The 16,296-nt window shown below is 40.5% G+C and overlaps 3 protein-coding genes across 3 annotated transcripts; 2 read left to right on the forward strand and 1 right to left on the reverse strand.

Annotated features, from left to right (window-relative positions):
* Nucleotides 1-761: 761 nt before the first annotated feature.
* Nucleotides 762-8,544, forward strand: LOC135502546 (uncharacterized). Its single transcript, XM_064795498.1, has 3 exons — nt 762-1,226; nt 5,749-5,945; nt 6,205-8,544. The coding sequence occupies exons 1-3, from the start codon at nt 980-982 to the stop codon at nt 8,212-8,214; spliced, it is 2,454 nt and encodes an 817-aa protein (XP_064651568.1). The 5' UTR covers nt 762-979; the 3' UTR covers nt 8,215-8,544.
* Nucleotides 8,545-9,298: 754 nt separating this feature from the next.
* On the forward strand, nt 9,299-14,467 carry LOC135483547 (protein pelota-like). The gene is made up of 12 exons (XM_064764518.1): nt 9,299-9,424; nt 9,897-9,989; nt 10,246-10,396; nt 10,689-10,779; nt 10,929-11,092; nt 11,253-11,313; nt 11,599-11,639; nt 11,892-12,012; nt 12,170-12,290; nt 12,625-12,696; nt 13,013-13,119; nt 13,426-14,467. The coding sequence occupies exons 1-12, from the start codon at nt 9,384-9,386 to the stop codon at nt 13,515-13,517; spliced, it is 1,155 nt and encodes a 384-aa protein (XP_064620588.1). The 5' UTR covers nt 9,299-9,383; the 3' UTR covers nt 13,518-14,467.
* Nucleotides 14,468-14,936: 469 nt separating this feature from the next.
* Nucleotides 14,937-16,275, reverse strand: LOC135502564 (DNA polymerase delta subunit 4-like). The gene is made up of 3 exons (XM_064795517.1): nt 16,019-16,275; nt 15,592-15,799; nt 14,937-15,376 (listed from the first exon to the last, which is right to left on the reverse strand). Exons 1-3 carry the CDS (start codon nt 16,128-16,130, stop codon nt 15,349-15,351), a joined length of 348 nt encoding a protein of 115 aa, XP_064651587.1. The 5' UTR covers nt 16,131-16,275; the 3' UTR covers nt 14,937-15,348.
* Between the last annotated feature and the right edge of the window lie 21 nt (nt 16,276-16,296).

Below are 16,296 nucleotides of genomic sequence, written 5' to 3' on the forward strand. Positions count from 1 at the left end.
CAGATGAGAAAGTTAATTGATTAGTGCACAATGGAAAATGCATTAATCGAGGTACGGAGAGGACGGGTGCTCTCAGCGGCCGCAGAATGAAACCTAGGGTTGCTAAAACGACCTTTTCGGCCACATCCTGTTGAGAATTATAAACGAAGGAGAATTTACGTAGTTTTATTTTTAGACTCAAGGACCAAACACCTTTCACACGATCGAACGCCCGGTGTGTAAGATTGCTTGAGATAATCGAATCTGTGATGACAGTTTATAGTGGTGACAACTCTATAATTTGCCTATTTGGTCAAATTTGATATCCAACCGAGGCGGACACCCAAGTTCTATCGCGTCTTTGTGTTATCAATGGGTACGAAATCACTTCGCTTTTGTGCCGCTAAAAAGCAGCAAGGGGTATATAAACCGAAATACAAGAACCGTGCCAAATTTCAATCTCTTATGATGGTGTTTCGAATGCTTTCTTTTTCATTTGCGGGTACCATGAGTACCTGAGATGGGGCCTTACCATGGACGAATTACTATTATTAGGCCTATAACGTTCCCCTCTACACTGACTCTATCTATATTTAGTTCAAAGAACACCCAAAAGACTTTTAACGGTCATGTGAACATGCGAGCCCAAATATTTGATATCAATGTTTGTGTTTTCACCTGGGGCATTTGGTAACCGCAATCAACCTTACCATGCGACAAAATCAATCAATTCCAAACGTGTACAATCAAACATATTTATCAACAATAACTAATCGAAAATGCTATGGTTCTATAATTGGGGCAGTGACGCTTAAATGAAGAGACAAGATACGTTTGTCTGTCATTCGGTCTCTTGATCACAAATCCCCAATGTTTTGCAATGATGTAAATCTTCAGGATCGTTGATGTCAATATATACATAACCCTAGGCCATATACCGCGTGGCTTAGTTTATAAATAATTGGACAGCCAGCCATGTGCCAGTAGATTGTGATTGGTGATGGAAGGGAAAAGGACGAGGAGGGTGAAGCGGGAGGTCCACAGGGCCAAGACGCGGCAGCGACACAAGCCCCGGGGGGATGGGGAGTTGTCGTCTGCCGCTAGTCAAGGGGCGCTCTGTGGGAGACTGATGCCTCTCTCGGAATGGCATATCTTTGCGGTTACATGGGCAACCAGGATGTGGATAATCTTACAGAAGGAACAGCTTTGGATACTTCATCCCGACGAGGTTTATCAGTCGCTTGAAGGTATGTTCTTTTTTTATCTATTACACGTATATCTCAGTCAACTTCCCAAAACAAATCACTTTGCCATGGAGAGGTTTCGCATTTGAACATGGCCATTTATCATTTATTTTAAACGTCGTCGTAGAATATGAGGCGGGTTGAAAGAGAACTTAAACTAATACTTAACCGACAGTCTGATTGCGTCGCCGAAGAGAATTTAGAAGCTCGATGCTGTACCTTTCTGACACGTTATGTGCTCCCTCCGCTCTCTAAGAGCCAGATTGTGGAAGTTTGAAGATGAGACACGTTCGGACATATAGACTCGTCTAATAAGTCATCAAAATTGACGAGAGAAAGATAATGGTAATGTTCTTAAGGGCGCTTTTAAGTACGTGTAGTCATCTCTGACTTTGCATTGACACTGCTGACACCTGGCACGAATGGTTAATGTATCGGCAGTTCACCATTAACGAATTAGCGACAACAACTCTATAATTGGAGTGAAAGGATATTTAGGAAAGGCCACGTAATTGATGTGGGCAATTCGATACCCATGCAATAATACATGTTAATGACAGGATTTTTAAATAACATTTCAAATTGGTTGTAATTGATCTCATAACACACTTTACAACATCAGGCAAAAGCAAAGAGAACTATCAAATATGGTTTTCGTCACATAACATGCCATTAGTGCACATGAAATGTGTTAAGTGCAAAATGCATTAACCCCACCTTGACACAACAGCTGGGGCAGGCATTATTCATGTCCTGTATCGAATGCATTTTGTTTTAACAACGTCGTTCACATCGGTAATCAATCAGGCCACATACCTGTAGGTCATCATAAGTAATTTCATTGATTTAGTTGTTGCTCGAAAACAAACTCTTTCGGACCCACTATCAATTTAGACTTGATTTAGCCTTGTAAAGGCTGTAGCAGACACAAGGCATAAACATGCAAATTTTGATAAGTATATAATGTATCTGACATGAAAATCTTGTATTTACCCGTCCAACTATTACATGTACATTGATGATTACTTTTTGTCCAATTATTAGGCCTATAGGATTATGTCCCCAACTAATAGGGCCTACTTTTGGCTGGTAAAGTATAAGACCAATTTTCTGGACTAATACATCGAAATTGTTGAGCCTTCCAAAGGGTGAAGACAAACGTTACGGAAGGATAATAAGGTTTTTAAAATCTTTGAAAAATCTTCATACAGAACAGAGTGAACGTGAAGAACACTGCGTCTCTCAACGCAACAATGTTTCCATTGTTTTAAGCAAACTAAATCGCCCTTACAAGGACACCTTGACATGGACATTCTGATGACAATGCTATCTTCCCAAATAATGTACAAAACTGTGAAACATTTATGAACATGTTTCATCCATTTGCCGACCCACCCATCTTGCTGTTTTAATGCCAATAAAGGATATTGGATTCTGACCACGATTAATGAGATGTCAACAGAACAATCGATGATGTATCCATTAATCAAAGTGTCCATTTGCAGTGGTCAATATCATAAAACGATCAGCAGCCGCTCTGATTTGGCCAGTGATGCGAGAAATATCGCAACCGCGTTGATGGGTAGCCTATTCATGAGCGAACTGTTTTGTTGAAGCGTTGAGTTCGAACTATTAACGTGGGCGAGTCATTGTTGGGGAGTCTGCTCAGTGATGGAGTTATTACCTCGGTTGTGCGCCAAACGCCGATGCCAATGATACTACCTCTCGATCATTTGACAAAACAACCTTATCTCAACAATGTCACCATGGAGAATCAGTATACACTGCGACAGGTTTGCCCGGCAATGCATGCAGTAAAGGCTTTACGGGGAGGGTTCAGATTTGTTGTCACTTCCGTCCAAAGGCGATATGATTGCTTGGTAACCTTTGTATTCGGATCGATGTTGACATCCATAATGCCCATGAAGATGTTGTTGAAAGAAAATATAAGCCAAATAGGTAAATAAGGCAAAATATTTCCCAAACCACATTGAGGAGATGTGGTAGGCCCTAATCAACTAGAGCAACACATTAATCGTAACCGCTCGGACAGCCATGTATTCAGGTGGGTACATGCAGGGTGCGAAACAGAATTATGTCATAGGAAATGAACATATTGCAGAAATCGTCATCTTTAAAGAGACCGGCACTGTTTCTTGATCCTACATTTACTGTACCAATTGAATCAAGACTAATCCATTCCTGGATCAGATTAAGTAACACTAGTATGTTATTAGCGACTATGTGCTTAATATCAATATTAAAGGAGATTGCTCGTCAATCCACGTGACTATCAGAGACACCTGCAGTGAAAATATTCAACTACTTCGGTTTCCATATAAGGGATAGTCATTAGCATATTTCTACTACAATGTTTACTATGAGTCTAAGCACGTGGGTCACCCAGGTGGCTCCGCAAGCGAGGTAACTTGACGAGGCATGGTGTTATACTATAATAGTACCTTACGAATCCGCATGGAGCGCGTTATCGATAATGGTCGCAAATAATGTCAAAAACATAAAAAGTTATCGTAAATATTGTTATATTTCTGGATATTGGAGTATGTAAATGATAAGGAGACCTAAACCAATGACAGACCAGTATCCTATGAACCTTACTAGTGATTTGGGGTTCTTGAAACTCCTTAGATTTATCAATGAAAGCTTATTCCCGCCTTAGGTTTTTACCGGGCCATTCATAGCACACCAATTTCTTAAGCGTTTTAACGAGAACTGTCCTTTAAGGAAAATGATGGAATTATAGCAAATTGTGTGGTAACCACGACGCTTAGAATTCCTTTGGTCGTTAAATAATTAACCATCCGAGTACTAAATGTCCATTATGTAAGTAGAATCAAATCGATGGTCCACACTGAATGTTGTGCAAAAATATTTTTCGGTGCTTTCTTGACCGATATGTTACGTCCTCCAACACACAGCTATGATGCAAAACTATACAACAAAATGAATTTATTTCCTTTCCTTTTTTTGGCACTGAAGCATTTGAAAGGCACCCATTTTGATATGCACAGCCGTCCCAGCCCTCATTAACCCTGTTTGACTAATACACCGTCAGTTGGGTGGGAAAGGGTAAACTAGATGAGAACATTCTTAAAGGGACAACTTGGGCATGAGATATGTTGGTTATTCATATATAAATGGCTTCCAGCAGGACCGCAACATCACCAAACAGGATCATTGTCCAAAGCTACCACGTAACACCGACGATATCAGCATTGGTGTGATACTACAGGTGGCGGCACATTGTGTCAAACAGGGCTACTATCCTCCTGGTCAGGTAAATCCCACGCCCAAATTGTCCCTTTCACATATCATACGCAAAAAGCTGTTCATCGTTCACTTCAACTGTCCCATCTAAACATGCTCTTCAGGTTTCGTTTCGTTTGCTTTTGCCTTTAAAAACTTTCGACTAGATTGCTGTGGGAATGATCACTTAAAACCGCGGCAGTGACAAAGCATGTCATGATTAAGCGTTTTCACAGTTATCGCCAAGTCATTCCATTATACATGTTGTTTCTTTAAAAATGTCGAACCTCAAACGAGTCCGTGTTTTATCAGAGCAAATAAAACCATGTCAGATTTTAACACATTCTCGAATCAAGTACAAAAGAGAAGGACGACCCAAAAGTCAGTTATGCAGAAGTAATGATATTCACTTCAAATAACACTTGACATTTGATCCTGTTCTCAACAAATCTTGTTCTTTTATTTGTATAATTTGCATTCAATAACCCGCGGGTTTATCATATTTACATTAGGACGCTTTTTGTTTGTGTTGGGCAAGGTTGACCAAAAACTCATTCAAAATTAGGGCAGTACAGAGGTCACTATAGCACCGGGGTGGGAACGGGCAATCTAAAATCTGATAGGCCCACAGTTTCATGAAACGACCAATGTCTGGCGAAATAGCTTTCGCTCCCCAAACGTTGTAGGTTTGGAAGCGTGGCCCAGGCATAAGCAATCATCTGGCGCGTATACATAGTCATGTCGTTCCTTATAGACCTCTATAGCTTGCCCGCTTTTGAATCACGCAGATGACGATGCAGGCAAGATTATTTCATTTTCTTTACACACGATGCCCTAAAGAAGCAATATATCAATATTTGCAAGGTGATTATTTATTGTCTGTCCATGAATGTGACGAATCAACCCCGAGGTTGTGAACCTGATAATATGCACTGGGCACATCTATTGTAATGGTCTAATAGTTGTTGTCTGAGAAACATGAACACACCAATAAACTAAGGTAAACATTTCACAAAATACTTGCTGAATTAGTCGGAGTATACCCCAAGGGTCTTTCTATGGTTTGATGCATAAAATATACATGTTTAGCAATCCCTTGGTGCGTCGTCGCTTGATGATCGATTGGGCACATTATTCCTTTAAAAGTAAGTACCAGGTGCAAATAATTTCTTCATTTCTTTTTTTACAGCGGTACAGCACAACCTAGTACATCTCTACTAAAGACAATCTCACAACCATTCGCTCTGTATCATTTCAGTGGCCCATACCGAGGTATATGGTTATGGGTTCCGTCCCTACGAATACATGGCTCCACCACAGAGCAGCAACAGTACGGTGGAGCGCCAGGAGCAGATGTTTGGCATGTACAGCATGAGGTCCTTCCTCCTACCAAAAGTCTATATCATTGTGTTCCAGCTTGCCGAACTTCTGGGGACCACTGCAAAACCATTTATGGTAGGTTCATGATCTCTGATACCAAATCCGAGTTACAAATAATACAGTCAGTTTCTTGATGTAATCAGCGTAGACCCAGCGGAGTGTTGGGGCATTATAACCAAGCTATTTGCTCCCCAGCCCTCTTCCAATCAATCGAAGTTTGAAACACGTCAAACACTTTATATATCAGAAGCTACGGAGTGCGTAGTAACGAAAACTTCGGGAATAACATCGACTGCCTGTGAATCTGATCAATCTGATTCTTTTTCCCTTAAAGCTTGGTCGAGTGTTCCATGCGACCGTCGCATCTTTCCTGCCGGTGTCCGTCTACAAATTCACCAAGTCCTTCCTCGGAGACAAGGACGTCGCCGCAGTCAGCGCTGTCCTCACTGCCTTTTCTGTCCATCTGGGAGTCCTAGGAACTCACACTCTAGTCAACAGTCTCTTAGCTCCAGTTTTTATTTACTGCCTGAAAGTCATCATCGATGAACTTGCCAACGCAGACGAAACGCTGTCAAGTTGTGACGACGGGCTATCGGAAGGTGAATTGGTGGAGCCAAAGCAACTTGTTCCCGAGAGAACGCATTTAGATGGATATCCTAATTCCGCGCAGAGCACCTCTTTGGTGTCACGCAATGGACATGGAAAGAATAGTCACAAAAATTCTTCGAATCCAGTATTACCGACAGTCAATGCCAATGGCAGCAGTAAAGTTTCAAGTGAGGGTGATGCGAAGTCCAATGGCAATACAACAACACACCTAGAGACTAATAACAACACTGTGGACAACGGTGGCAGTGTCTTTCACCATAGCAAGTGCAATGGACATTCTGTTCGCAACAAGGATGCGATATCATCAGTCAATCTTTTAAAAACATTGAGTGTGGGATTCGTCCTGGGTCTCCTAACTTATATTAGAGTGGATTTAATAGTCTTCTTGGGGGTAATGGCATTTACAATAAGTTTCCCGATTCACAAAAACTTTGCCAACAAACTTAAAGTCGTACTTTACATGATCCCCGGAGTAGCAGCGGCATTTGTATTGGGCGGGGCAGACGACTTTTCAAATTACGGCCAATGGTTCATATCGCCAAGACAGTGGTTTAAATTCAATGTCTATCATAATTTCTCCAGTGCCTTATTTGGGGAATTCAGCAGCGGCTTTTACGTCGATAACTTCATCTTACATGGCATCTCTACAAAAATTCTCACCTGCCTTTGTCAACTCTTTCTAGTCATGGCTTTGCTCCCAATAAAGATGTACGGAGTTCGCCAGTATATTTGCGGCAAGTACGTAAAGCTATTTCTAGCAATGGCCGTACTCTTCATCATCTATTCCATAAAATCACACAAAGAAGTGAGATTCCTTCATAATGTGATAGTCTTATTTATGATATTAAGTGGGACAGCCATTGTCTCTCTCTTACGCTCCCTCTACTCTCTACTCGCTGGCAGAATTGCCCTTTATTTATCAATATTTGCTCTTGTTGCAAACTTTTTGGTGAAATTCCCCACTCCAAAAGACCAGTCGACAGCGCAGTGGTCCTATCTCCAGATCTGGGATTCGAGCTATGCGAATGCCTGCTTTGACTTCATCGGTTCACAGGATGACGTTACCGGTGTCTTCAGCGACCGATCCATCCACATGACTGCCGTTTACTCCCTGTTGCACAAGGATGTACCATTACTTGCAATAAATAAGAGAGAATTTCAAGAATATGACAAGAAAGCCAGGGTCAAGGTCATCTCTTCCGACTGGTTTTTTCCGAAGAGACAACTCCAGGTCTCCGTCATCGGACGGATGTCCAATTTTATCACAATCGAAAACGCGCCGCTGGTTGTCAAACACCTCATAGAAAACCCGAAATATAACTATTTAGTGATTCCAAAAGATGACCAAATAACCGAGCAAGGTTTTGATGAAGTATTTTCTTCAGGGAATATGAAGGTTATGAGAAGGTCAGACGACAGAAAAACAAATGAAAACTTAAGAAAACTTGGTGAGAAAATACCTCTCGGGACAAATGCAACTATTTTAGAATATGAAGGAAGCTGGCTTAATACGTTAGGTTTGTACGACTTGGCCATTAAAAGATTGGAACTGGCTTTGAAGCTTGATGCGAGCAGGGTCCGCAGTTATCAGTTGTTGACCATTTGTCTTGGCCACATTGGTCAGCAGGCGAAAGCTGGGGTGGTGTACAGTACGTGTAGGCAGCGATTCGGGAAATCTTGCGACGTGCCTCAGCCGCGTGTTGTTCTCCACCAGGATTATGTCTTGAAGATTTGATATGATTATGTCATACCAGAAATACCAAGCTGGTGGACTGCGCAGTTAGTGACTGGTTGTATTTTATTCAACGATTTTCATGTTATTAGCTTCGATATGTTGTGAAATAAATAGGAGAGACCTATTGGCGACTTCGTGTGAACTTAGTAAGTGCTGCCTATATACTCGAGTCGCTTAAAATAGCGCACGTGTCCGGGATGCGTATACGCTCAAAAAGCTGAATCAAACCCAACGCATTCGCAATCCCTGTTTTTGGTCCTTGACAATCATACGTTTTGTTTATACATAGTTTTGTGCTTGTTTTTGATTGAAATAAATCGGTTTTCCTGACATGTTATTTGTGTTTTTGATTGATTTGCTTTAATAAAGGTTCCAATCCTTCTGCGCTGACAACGACACTAGAGAAACGGAAGTCTGATGCCCAAACACCTACAATAATACATATCAAGACTGTTTTACTTGGCAGTATCAAGGGTCTTAGGTTTCTAATCAGACTGCTTGCGTCATTCTGTGCTCAAGCAAACTCCAACGAGATGGAGTCGATCTCTGGCTCATTAGCTGTGTGGACAACATATATTTCGTCTCCAAATGAAAAGTTCACCCAATTCTCTTGCCAGATGGATAATGCACTCGTACTTTCAAACCACTTAAGTAGGCTACCAGGAGTAACACTAACACTAGAAAGTGACGGTGGCGCCCTCTAGGATTCAAATATCACCATATCCCCCTTTATATCGAGAGATATTCCCATTTGGCAGAGTACCACATCCGGTGGAAATATCGACAAATTTCTCCTTTAACAACAGACTTCCCCTTTAACATAAGTTACTGGCGGTGGCGCCCTCTAAGGTCGAAAGATCGACAGATAGTTGTGAAGAAAAGCTTCAACTGTCATTGGATTGCCCCACCTGGAAAAATTGGCATGTGGGTATGTGGGTATGTGGTATGTATGTGGATGTGGTTTTAGATACTGCCTATTTGGTTGCATCAGCCATAGCGTCCTCAATTCTTAAACGTAGGTGAAGAACGTAAGCTTTCGAAACATCTCTAATGTCATAGGTTAATCCAGCCAACGCCACCTGGAATGCCCACATGAACTAAATATTGCGCCACGAAATGCCGAGTGTTGATATTGACATCATGCACATTACTTCAAACTTTTTTGAAAGATGAAGTTGGTTCACAAGGATATTGATAAAGGGGGATCAGGGTAAGAACCCTAAGGGTATTCAGAAGCTTTGACGTGACTGATTAATCAATCCGGAAGGCTGGATTTGAGGCCGTCCGAGTTTAGATCTTGTTCGTGAAATTGCACTACAGTTTTGTATGTCATCCACCAGGGCACCTATTATCGGAACTACATGTAGACAGATGTCTAACCCCACCCCTAACCCTGGGCCTGGCCGGCCGGGCGAGGAAAACCAAAAAGGTTGTTGTTAGTACATGTATAGCTGCAGGCCCCTGAAACCTAGTTAGTGGGATTATCGGACTAAACAGTGGGATATTATTAAGCCAGGATAGTACTATGAGAAGAATATCTTAGACTAATCCCGCTAACTAGGCCTCGGGGGGGGGGGGGGCTATGGTATAGCCTAGGTATAGCGCAAAGGTCAAGCCAGGCCAGCTGTCAATCTCCACTAGAACTGGTATTATGAATCTGATTCTTGCTGTAACTTTGACAGGTCAGTGACCCTGATCCCGGAAGAGTCTGAAGATATGTGGCATGCATACAACCTGGTCTCTGTTGGGGACAGTATAAGGTCAACTACAATTAGGTAAGTGTCGTATCAGTGATGACTGATTCTGATTCATCATAACAGGGATCAAAGTTCACCATTAGAAATGAGCCATTAGGTAGACACATCTACAAATGGGTGAAGCCATGACATGTTTTTAGTAGCATAGGCAAAATTTAGGCGATATAGACTGACAGACATGCTGTTCTTATGGGCTAAGCCAAGCTAAGCTGCGCAAATTGTGCCAGGACTTACATCATATCTTGATTTGTGCTAATAGTTTTGTTTTCTTCAGGAAAGTAACAACAGAATCAGCCACAGGCAGCACTGCTAGTAATAAAGTCCGTACCACATTGACTGTCACCGTGGAAGGAATAGACTTCGACACTCAAGCTTGTATGTTGCGTGTCAAAGGTAGAAATATAGAAGAAAATCAATATGTCAAAGTAAGTACTGTGTTACTTGCCTGTGGAGAGAGTGATGACAAAATCCATCTATTTATATAACTATTTGATCAACTCAGCTCTATAGACGTTCTTCACGTCACGTCACAACGTGACGTTTTGACGGCCACCTGCCATTGCATTTCCTTTACATGGTAACCACGTGTGACGGCCAATATGGCAGTGCAAAACATCATCATGTGACGTCAGTGAAGAGGATTTGCACAATGCTCTATTCAACAGACTGATGTTCATATCTTTAAAAGTGTTTCTCATAACTTTTGGTTCATTTCAGATGGGTGCTTATCACACGCTAGATCTTGAACTCAATAGGAAGTTTTCTTTAGCCAAACATGAATGGGATTCTATAGCTCTTGAAAGGATAGGTGAGTCAATGGGATATTTAGCTATTTCTTGGTAGGTGAAGACTGTCACTGTTACAGTGTTCCTATGGCTAGGGTTTACATTGAATTCATGTTGTCACTTTTTCTATGTATTTTAAAGACATTATCACCTCTTCTGTTTTTCTATTCAGAGCTGGCAACAGATCCAACCCAAAAAGCCGATGTAGCTGCTGTTGTGATGCAAGAAGGATTAGCCCATATTTGCCTCGTCACTGGAAGTATGACATTAGTTAGAGCCAAAATAGAAGTTGGCATACCTCGGAAAAGGAAAGGCATGTGCTCTCAGCATGATAAGGTAAGCTTGTGAAATCACTTTTTAGATTGATGTAAATTTCTGGCCTTTATTTCTGAAGCAAACTTAGTTAGACAGTTTAAGTGGTTTTAGGACCTGGAAATAGTGCCAAAATATGTCAAGAGTCATATCTGATTGTTCTGATTTCCTTTCTCTGTTTTAGGGGCTGACAAGGTTTTATGATCAGGTGATACAAGGAATTGTACGACATGTCAATTTTGACAGTAAGTCACATCTCGATTTCTGCTTAAGGATTATTTCAATGACAAATTGACTTAAGAAATGACTCTTTTTGAAGGAATTTTATGCCACTGTGGTGTTTTTGTCGTCTTGAAGCCTTTGCTTACTCTGATGCCGACACAAACCAGGTACACCAAAGCTGTGTACATCCCTTGTGTAATTCTGATTCTAAATCATCTTCTTGGGTATGGGCCCACATTCATATCTGGATAAAGATTACCATTGTCCTAAGGAAGTTGCATAAAAGTCAGTGTCGCCTTTTTTTGCAGTTGTCAAGTGTTGCTTAGTAGCAAGTCCTGGCTTTGTAAAAGTGAGTATACTGCTACACTGAAACAAGAACTTTTGCAATAATAGTGCAACCACAACAGCAGCAGGGAACTTGCCCCTGTTAAAAAAGAGGTTCTTCATTGCAAAATGTTGTTATCACCTCTTAGTAAAATAAGTGATGTGGAGTGAAAGAAAAGGTACATTGCCGTTTGAGTAAGAGTTGGGTAAGAATGGATATGCCCCTCCAAAGTGTCAGTTTGTCTCATTCCGAATCTGTTCTTCTTACCTTTTACAGGACCAGTTCTATGAATACATGTTTGTACAAGCAGTGAAGTTGGACCAAAAGGAGCTTCTTCAAAATAAATCTAAATTTGTATTGATACACTCGTCCTCAGGATTCAAACACTCTTTAAAAGGTATGTAATAGTCCATAGCATGATGTCGTAATACACTGTTCATTGGTGACAAACGAGGCATTAGATTTATTTGTCTACAATTCAGTTAAACTTTTATGTTTGCACAAACCGTCTGGTTGAGCATTGGAAATCAATATTTGCTTTTCGTCCATTGCAGAGGTTTTATGTGATCCTGCAGTGCAGTCAAAACTTGCCGACACCAAAGCTGCTTCTGAAGTGAGGGCATTAGATGATTTCTACCAGATGTTACAGAATGATCCTCACAGGGCATTTTATAGGTAGGTGGGTGAGGAAAATCTGTTCTGTTATCAAAAAGATTAACTAGCGACTGACAAATGCCGTCCTATTACTAGATAGGTGTCCTGAATACAGAGGTCAAATTGAATGCAAATGACTAGTCTGGAACCAAAATCAGTGTCCCTAATAGACAAGGTGTTCTGCCAACAGAGGTATCCACTAAGGGGATCCACTGCAAAGAAGCTTTAAATGAGAACTTTCTACTATCGCAAATCAATCTAGCAGTTATCTACTGAATGTGTTTCCAAAGGTCCCAGCATCAGTCTTACCTTGGTGGCCATAAGGAATGTTGTCTTATTTGATTTTTGATTTCAGTATCAAGCATGTGGAACATGCCAATGAGGCTCAGGCCATCGAGACGCTATTAGTATCAGATGAACTCTTTAGGTAGGTTTTGGTCGTTTCCCCTTCAATATTTCTCATGCCAAAAACCTTTTTACTGAGCGACCTAATTGTCCATTGGAAAAAGTAAGAGAGGCAAAGATCCCAATAGAGTATTCCGTATTGTTATTCATTTAAGTAGTATAAAAGAGCAATGATAAGTCTGGGCCACAAGGGCCAGGCCAGCGAAGCCTCCTATTACAGCACATATACAAGGAATAGACGTAATGGCTAATTCTTTCCTAATGTTTGTCTAAATGTATGGAAGTAATATTCTGCATACTGTATATGGAGAGTCTTATATGCTCACTTCAATTTCCAGGTCAAGTAATTTAGATGATAGAAAACGCTATGTTCGGTTGGTGGACAGTGTCCGAGAATCGGGCGGTGATGTTAAGATATTTTCAAGTTTACATGTATCTGGAGAACGTAAGTTTATTGTGAATTGTATCAACAATTCATCTTGATCATTGGTATATTGATGTTACTTAGTGAGGAGTCTTTAAATTCTGCTGGTCACACGTTATTGCATATCTGTGACCTGATGGAGACTGTACTTAACACAGAGTTGCTGGGCACTAGATCTTTCTCATGGTGGAGTCCAAGCCCCAGAGTGTCCATGAGAAAGAGAAGCTACATATAGCCAGTGCGCGAGGACAGAGCCATGATCCTGGGATATAAGTGTTCTGATTGGAGTAATTTTAGTTCTCAACATTATCAAATCTCCTGTTTCAGAATTAGGTCAATTATCAGGAGTAGCTGCCATATTACGGTTTCCGATTCAAGATCCGGATGAAGATGAAACGTCAAGTAGTGATGAGGATTAGACTTGGACTTGGACATGGACATATAGAGTACAGACTTGTTATCCCACTACGTGCATCTGGAGGAACTTTAGTTCAGCAGTCCCTCTAAATGAAACAAAAATCTGTAGGCAACAACTATTGTCCAGAATTCTGGGGAAGTTTGGGTGAAATTCACGAGGGAAGGTCTTTTTAAAGGACTTTGGATTTCGCTGGGACATCAGTTGACATGTGCACTTCTCTTCATGTGTGGTTACATCTGGTGGTTATGTTGTGGAACATCCCTCTACCAAGAAGGCATGGTGACCTTTATTCCAGATGGGTCTGATTATTTTGTTTCTTTCACTTGTTAAGTTATATGTGTAACTGTATGAAATGGTTATAAAATGTTATTAATGATTTATTGGCATCAAATGATATGGTGGCCAAACATCTTTGCAACATAAGTACATGTATATGATAAGGGCTTATAAATGTTTGATGTAAATAGGAATTATAACTGTATGGTATTTAGGTCTGGTAGCTGTGAACCAGTGGACAACACTGTAATCCAAGAAGTGATTACTGGCTGTATTTTCTTGATTACCCTGGCATCTTCTGCATTTTAGCTATGAAAATAGGACATCAGAATCGTGCTTTGAGATCTTCTCACAACTTTGTGATCTGTTGATATCAATAAACTTGGTACATGTAGATGGCGAATTATTCTTTCTTCGGGTAACATAGCATACATGTACGTAGCTAGGGTTTGGACGAAGGACCACATGATGAAAATGGCGATGTAGTTGAATGAGCCCAGAATAATTTCCTGAAGAATTTTATGGAAATATGCAAGTTGTAGTGAGAAAAAAAATGTTCCCTTGCTGGTGTGGTTTACTGTCATGTGGCATCATTTTGTTGTTTGACTGCAGAATGTTATATGCTTATGATATCATATTATCGTCCTATCTCCATAAAAGTAATAAAGATATTCAGAGCTGTTGAAAATTAGTCTCGTGTTTCTTTCAGAGACTACATCTACATCCACCATTTCGTACCTATCCTGTCATTCTGGTTCTGACTTTGTCCTTAAATTACTGATTGGAAAACACAGTCTTGAGGATCTTGTCTCACTAAAAGTAAATACATGCATGTGATCTAGTCCATGAAGAAGGGCTGGGGATGCTGGATTTGTTACACCCCATAAGCACTATGGACGAATACTGGTATTGACAGGCAAAGTGTGTAAAGAGTCTCTTCTGCACTCGCTCTTCAAGAGTGAATGCAGAAGTCTCATTCGTAGGATAAAGGATGTAGGATCTATAACAGTGACCCTTCTGAGAGTTGAACTCAAGACCTCCTGATTATGAGCTAGCTGAGGCCCTACCACTATGCTATTAATCTCCCAACACAAGAAAATCAAGATGCTTGCATGAAACAAGATGAGAGAAAGACATGTTTCTGTAAATATATAGTTTTATTGTATAAATGTATATATCAAATCATTCTACACTTAATGAAGAAACAATGATGTCCTACAACCAGTAATAGTATGCTACATGGCAGGTAGTATGCTACATGTATATGTACAGTAACTCGATAATGATACACTGATATCATAAACAAAGACGCTTCAAGAAAGTTAAATTTGAGGGCAGTCGGCCCTTTACATTTGATGATGGGCAACAAAAGAAACACTTTTATCAGGAGAGTTAATCTTTAACATTAAGATATATGAATATTTAGTTGAAAATGTCTGTGATTGTAATTTCAACTGGGTGATATCTTTGGATGAAATATTGCACAAAACTGACAGGATTCATTTCCCAAGTCATGTCCTTTTTTCAATTGGAACGTTGTTCTTGAAGAGACAGCCTCACAGTATGTTGTATTCATGCCACAGGCTGAAAAGAAGCAATTAAGATCTTAATAATTTCATGACAACAACTCTGAATATCTTGTTGTAGCTTTATAACTAAAACAGGAAAAGCTATTGATCGTCATTGTGTGTCTTAGTCCAGATCTTATAGCTGGTGCTGGTGTCTGGGTGGGCAGTATTCTTTCTTCAGGAGTCTCATCCTGGAATTCACAGCCTATCTAACTTGTGACCTTAACTTACCACTCTGTGTAGGATTTCTCCTTCTGATGCTGCTCGATCATATCTTTCACACTCTCTGGAGGATTTAACCCATGTTTGTCGGCTCTCTTCCAGCGCTCCATCCTTGTGATTCCCATGCATGGCCCATATTCCCAGTTCAGATCAAACTCTTTCAATGTCTTATGATCTTCATCATCTTCTTTCTTACTGGTGCTTGGTTTGGCTACACCTGAAATCATCCAATAAAGATTTTATTACTATAAATGTTAAAATATGTACGGTACTGAGTTGAGAGCTGCATGAGCGCGTGACAAGACAAGACTGGTTTTCCATCTGATATAAACACAAGGAGCAGAGACAGGAGATAAATCTTACATTATTGACGGTGAAGTAAATGACACCAAAATATACCAATAATGTGTTCAAAATCAAAATACATGATCCTCACCTTTTTTGGCTGGCTTTGTTTTTGTGTATGGTTTGCTGCTTGATGATGCAGTGCCACTGGACCTTGTCTTCCTCTGTTGAAATGTATCAGTAATGCGGCTTTTTGATGCCATTCTTCTGCTTGTTCCTCTCACTCAATAGTACACCAAGGTTATCTGCAACAAATCGAAGAGATTGTCTCGAAAAATGCTGAGTGTGAAACAATATTGTGCAAGAAAGCATCAGACAAGTATCAGCATGTTTTTGTTTTGATGAGGCCCTTTAAACTGGTGGTTGCTC

This window comes from Lineus longissimus, chromosome 2, assembly GCF_910592395.1.
Source record: "Lineus longissimus chromosome 2, tnLinLong1.2, whole genome shotgun sequence".
Classification (NCBI taxonomy): domain Eukaryota; kingdom Metazoa; phylum Nemertea; class Pilidiophora; order Heteronemertea; family Lineidae; genus Lineus; species Lineus longissimus.

Bases quoted from the DNA above. Each gene is read 5' to 3' on its own strand.
- LOC135502546 (XM_064795498.1), top strand. From the start codon at position 980: ATGGAAGGGAAAAGGACGAGGAGGGTGAAGCGGGAGGTCCACAGGGCC. The intron at 1,227-5,748 runs GTATGTTCTTTT...GTATCATTTCAG, and splicing joins GGTTTATCAGTCGCTTGAAG to TGGCCCATACCGAGGTATAT. The intron at 5,946-6,204 runs GTAGGTTCATGA...TTTCCCTTAAAG, and splicing joins CCACTGCAAAACCATTTATG to CTTGGTCGAGTGTTCCATGC.
- LOC135483547 (XM_064764518.1), top strand. From the start codon at position 9,384: ATGAAGTTGGTTCACAAGGATATTGATAAAGGGGGATCAGG. The intron at 10,397-10,688 runs GTAAGTACTGTG...GGTTCATTTCAG, and splicing joins AAGAAAATCAATATGTCAAA to ATGGGTGCTTATCACACGCT. The intron at 12,013-12,169 runs GTATGTAATAGT...CGTCCATTGCAG, and splicing joins ATTCAAACACTCTTTAAAAG to AGGTTTTATGTGATCCTGCA.
- LOC135502564 (XM_064795517.1), bottom strand. From the start codon at position 16,130: ATGGCATCAAAAAGCCGCATTACTGATACATTTCAACAGAGGAAGACA. The intron at 15,800-16,018 runs GTGAGGATCATG...GGATGATTTCAG, and splicing joins AACAAAGCCAGCCAAAAAAG to GTGTAGCCAAACCAAGCACC. The intron at 15,377-15,591 runs GTAAGTTAAGGT...GCTTCTTTTCAG, and splicing joins GAGAAATCCTACACAGAGTG to CCTGTGGCATGAATACAACA.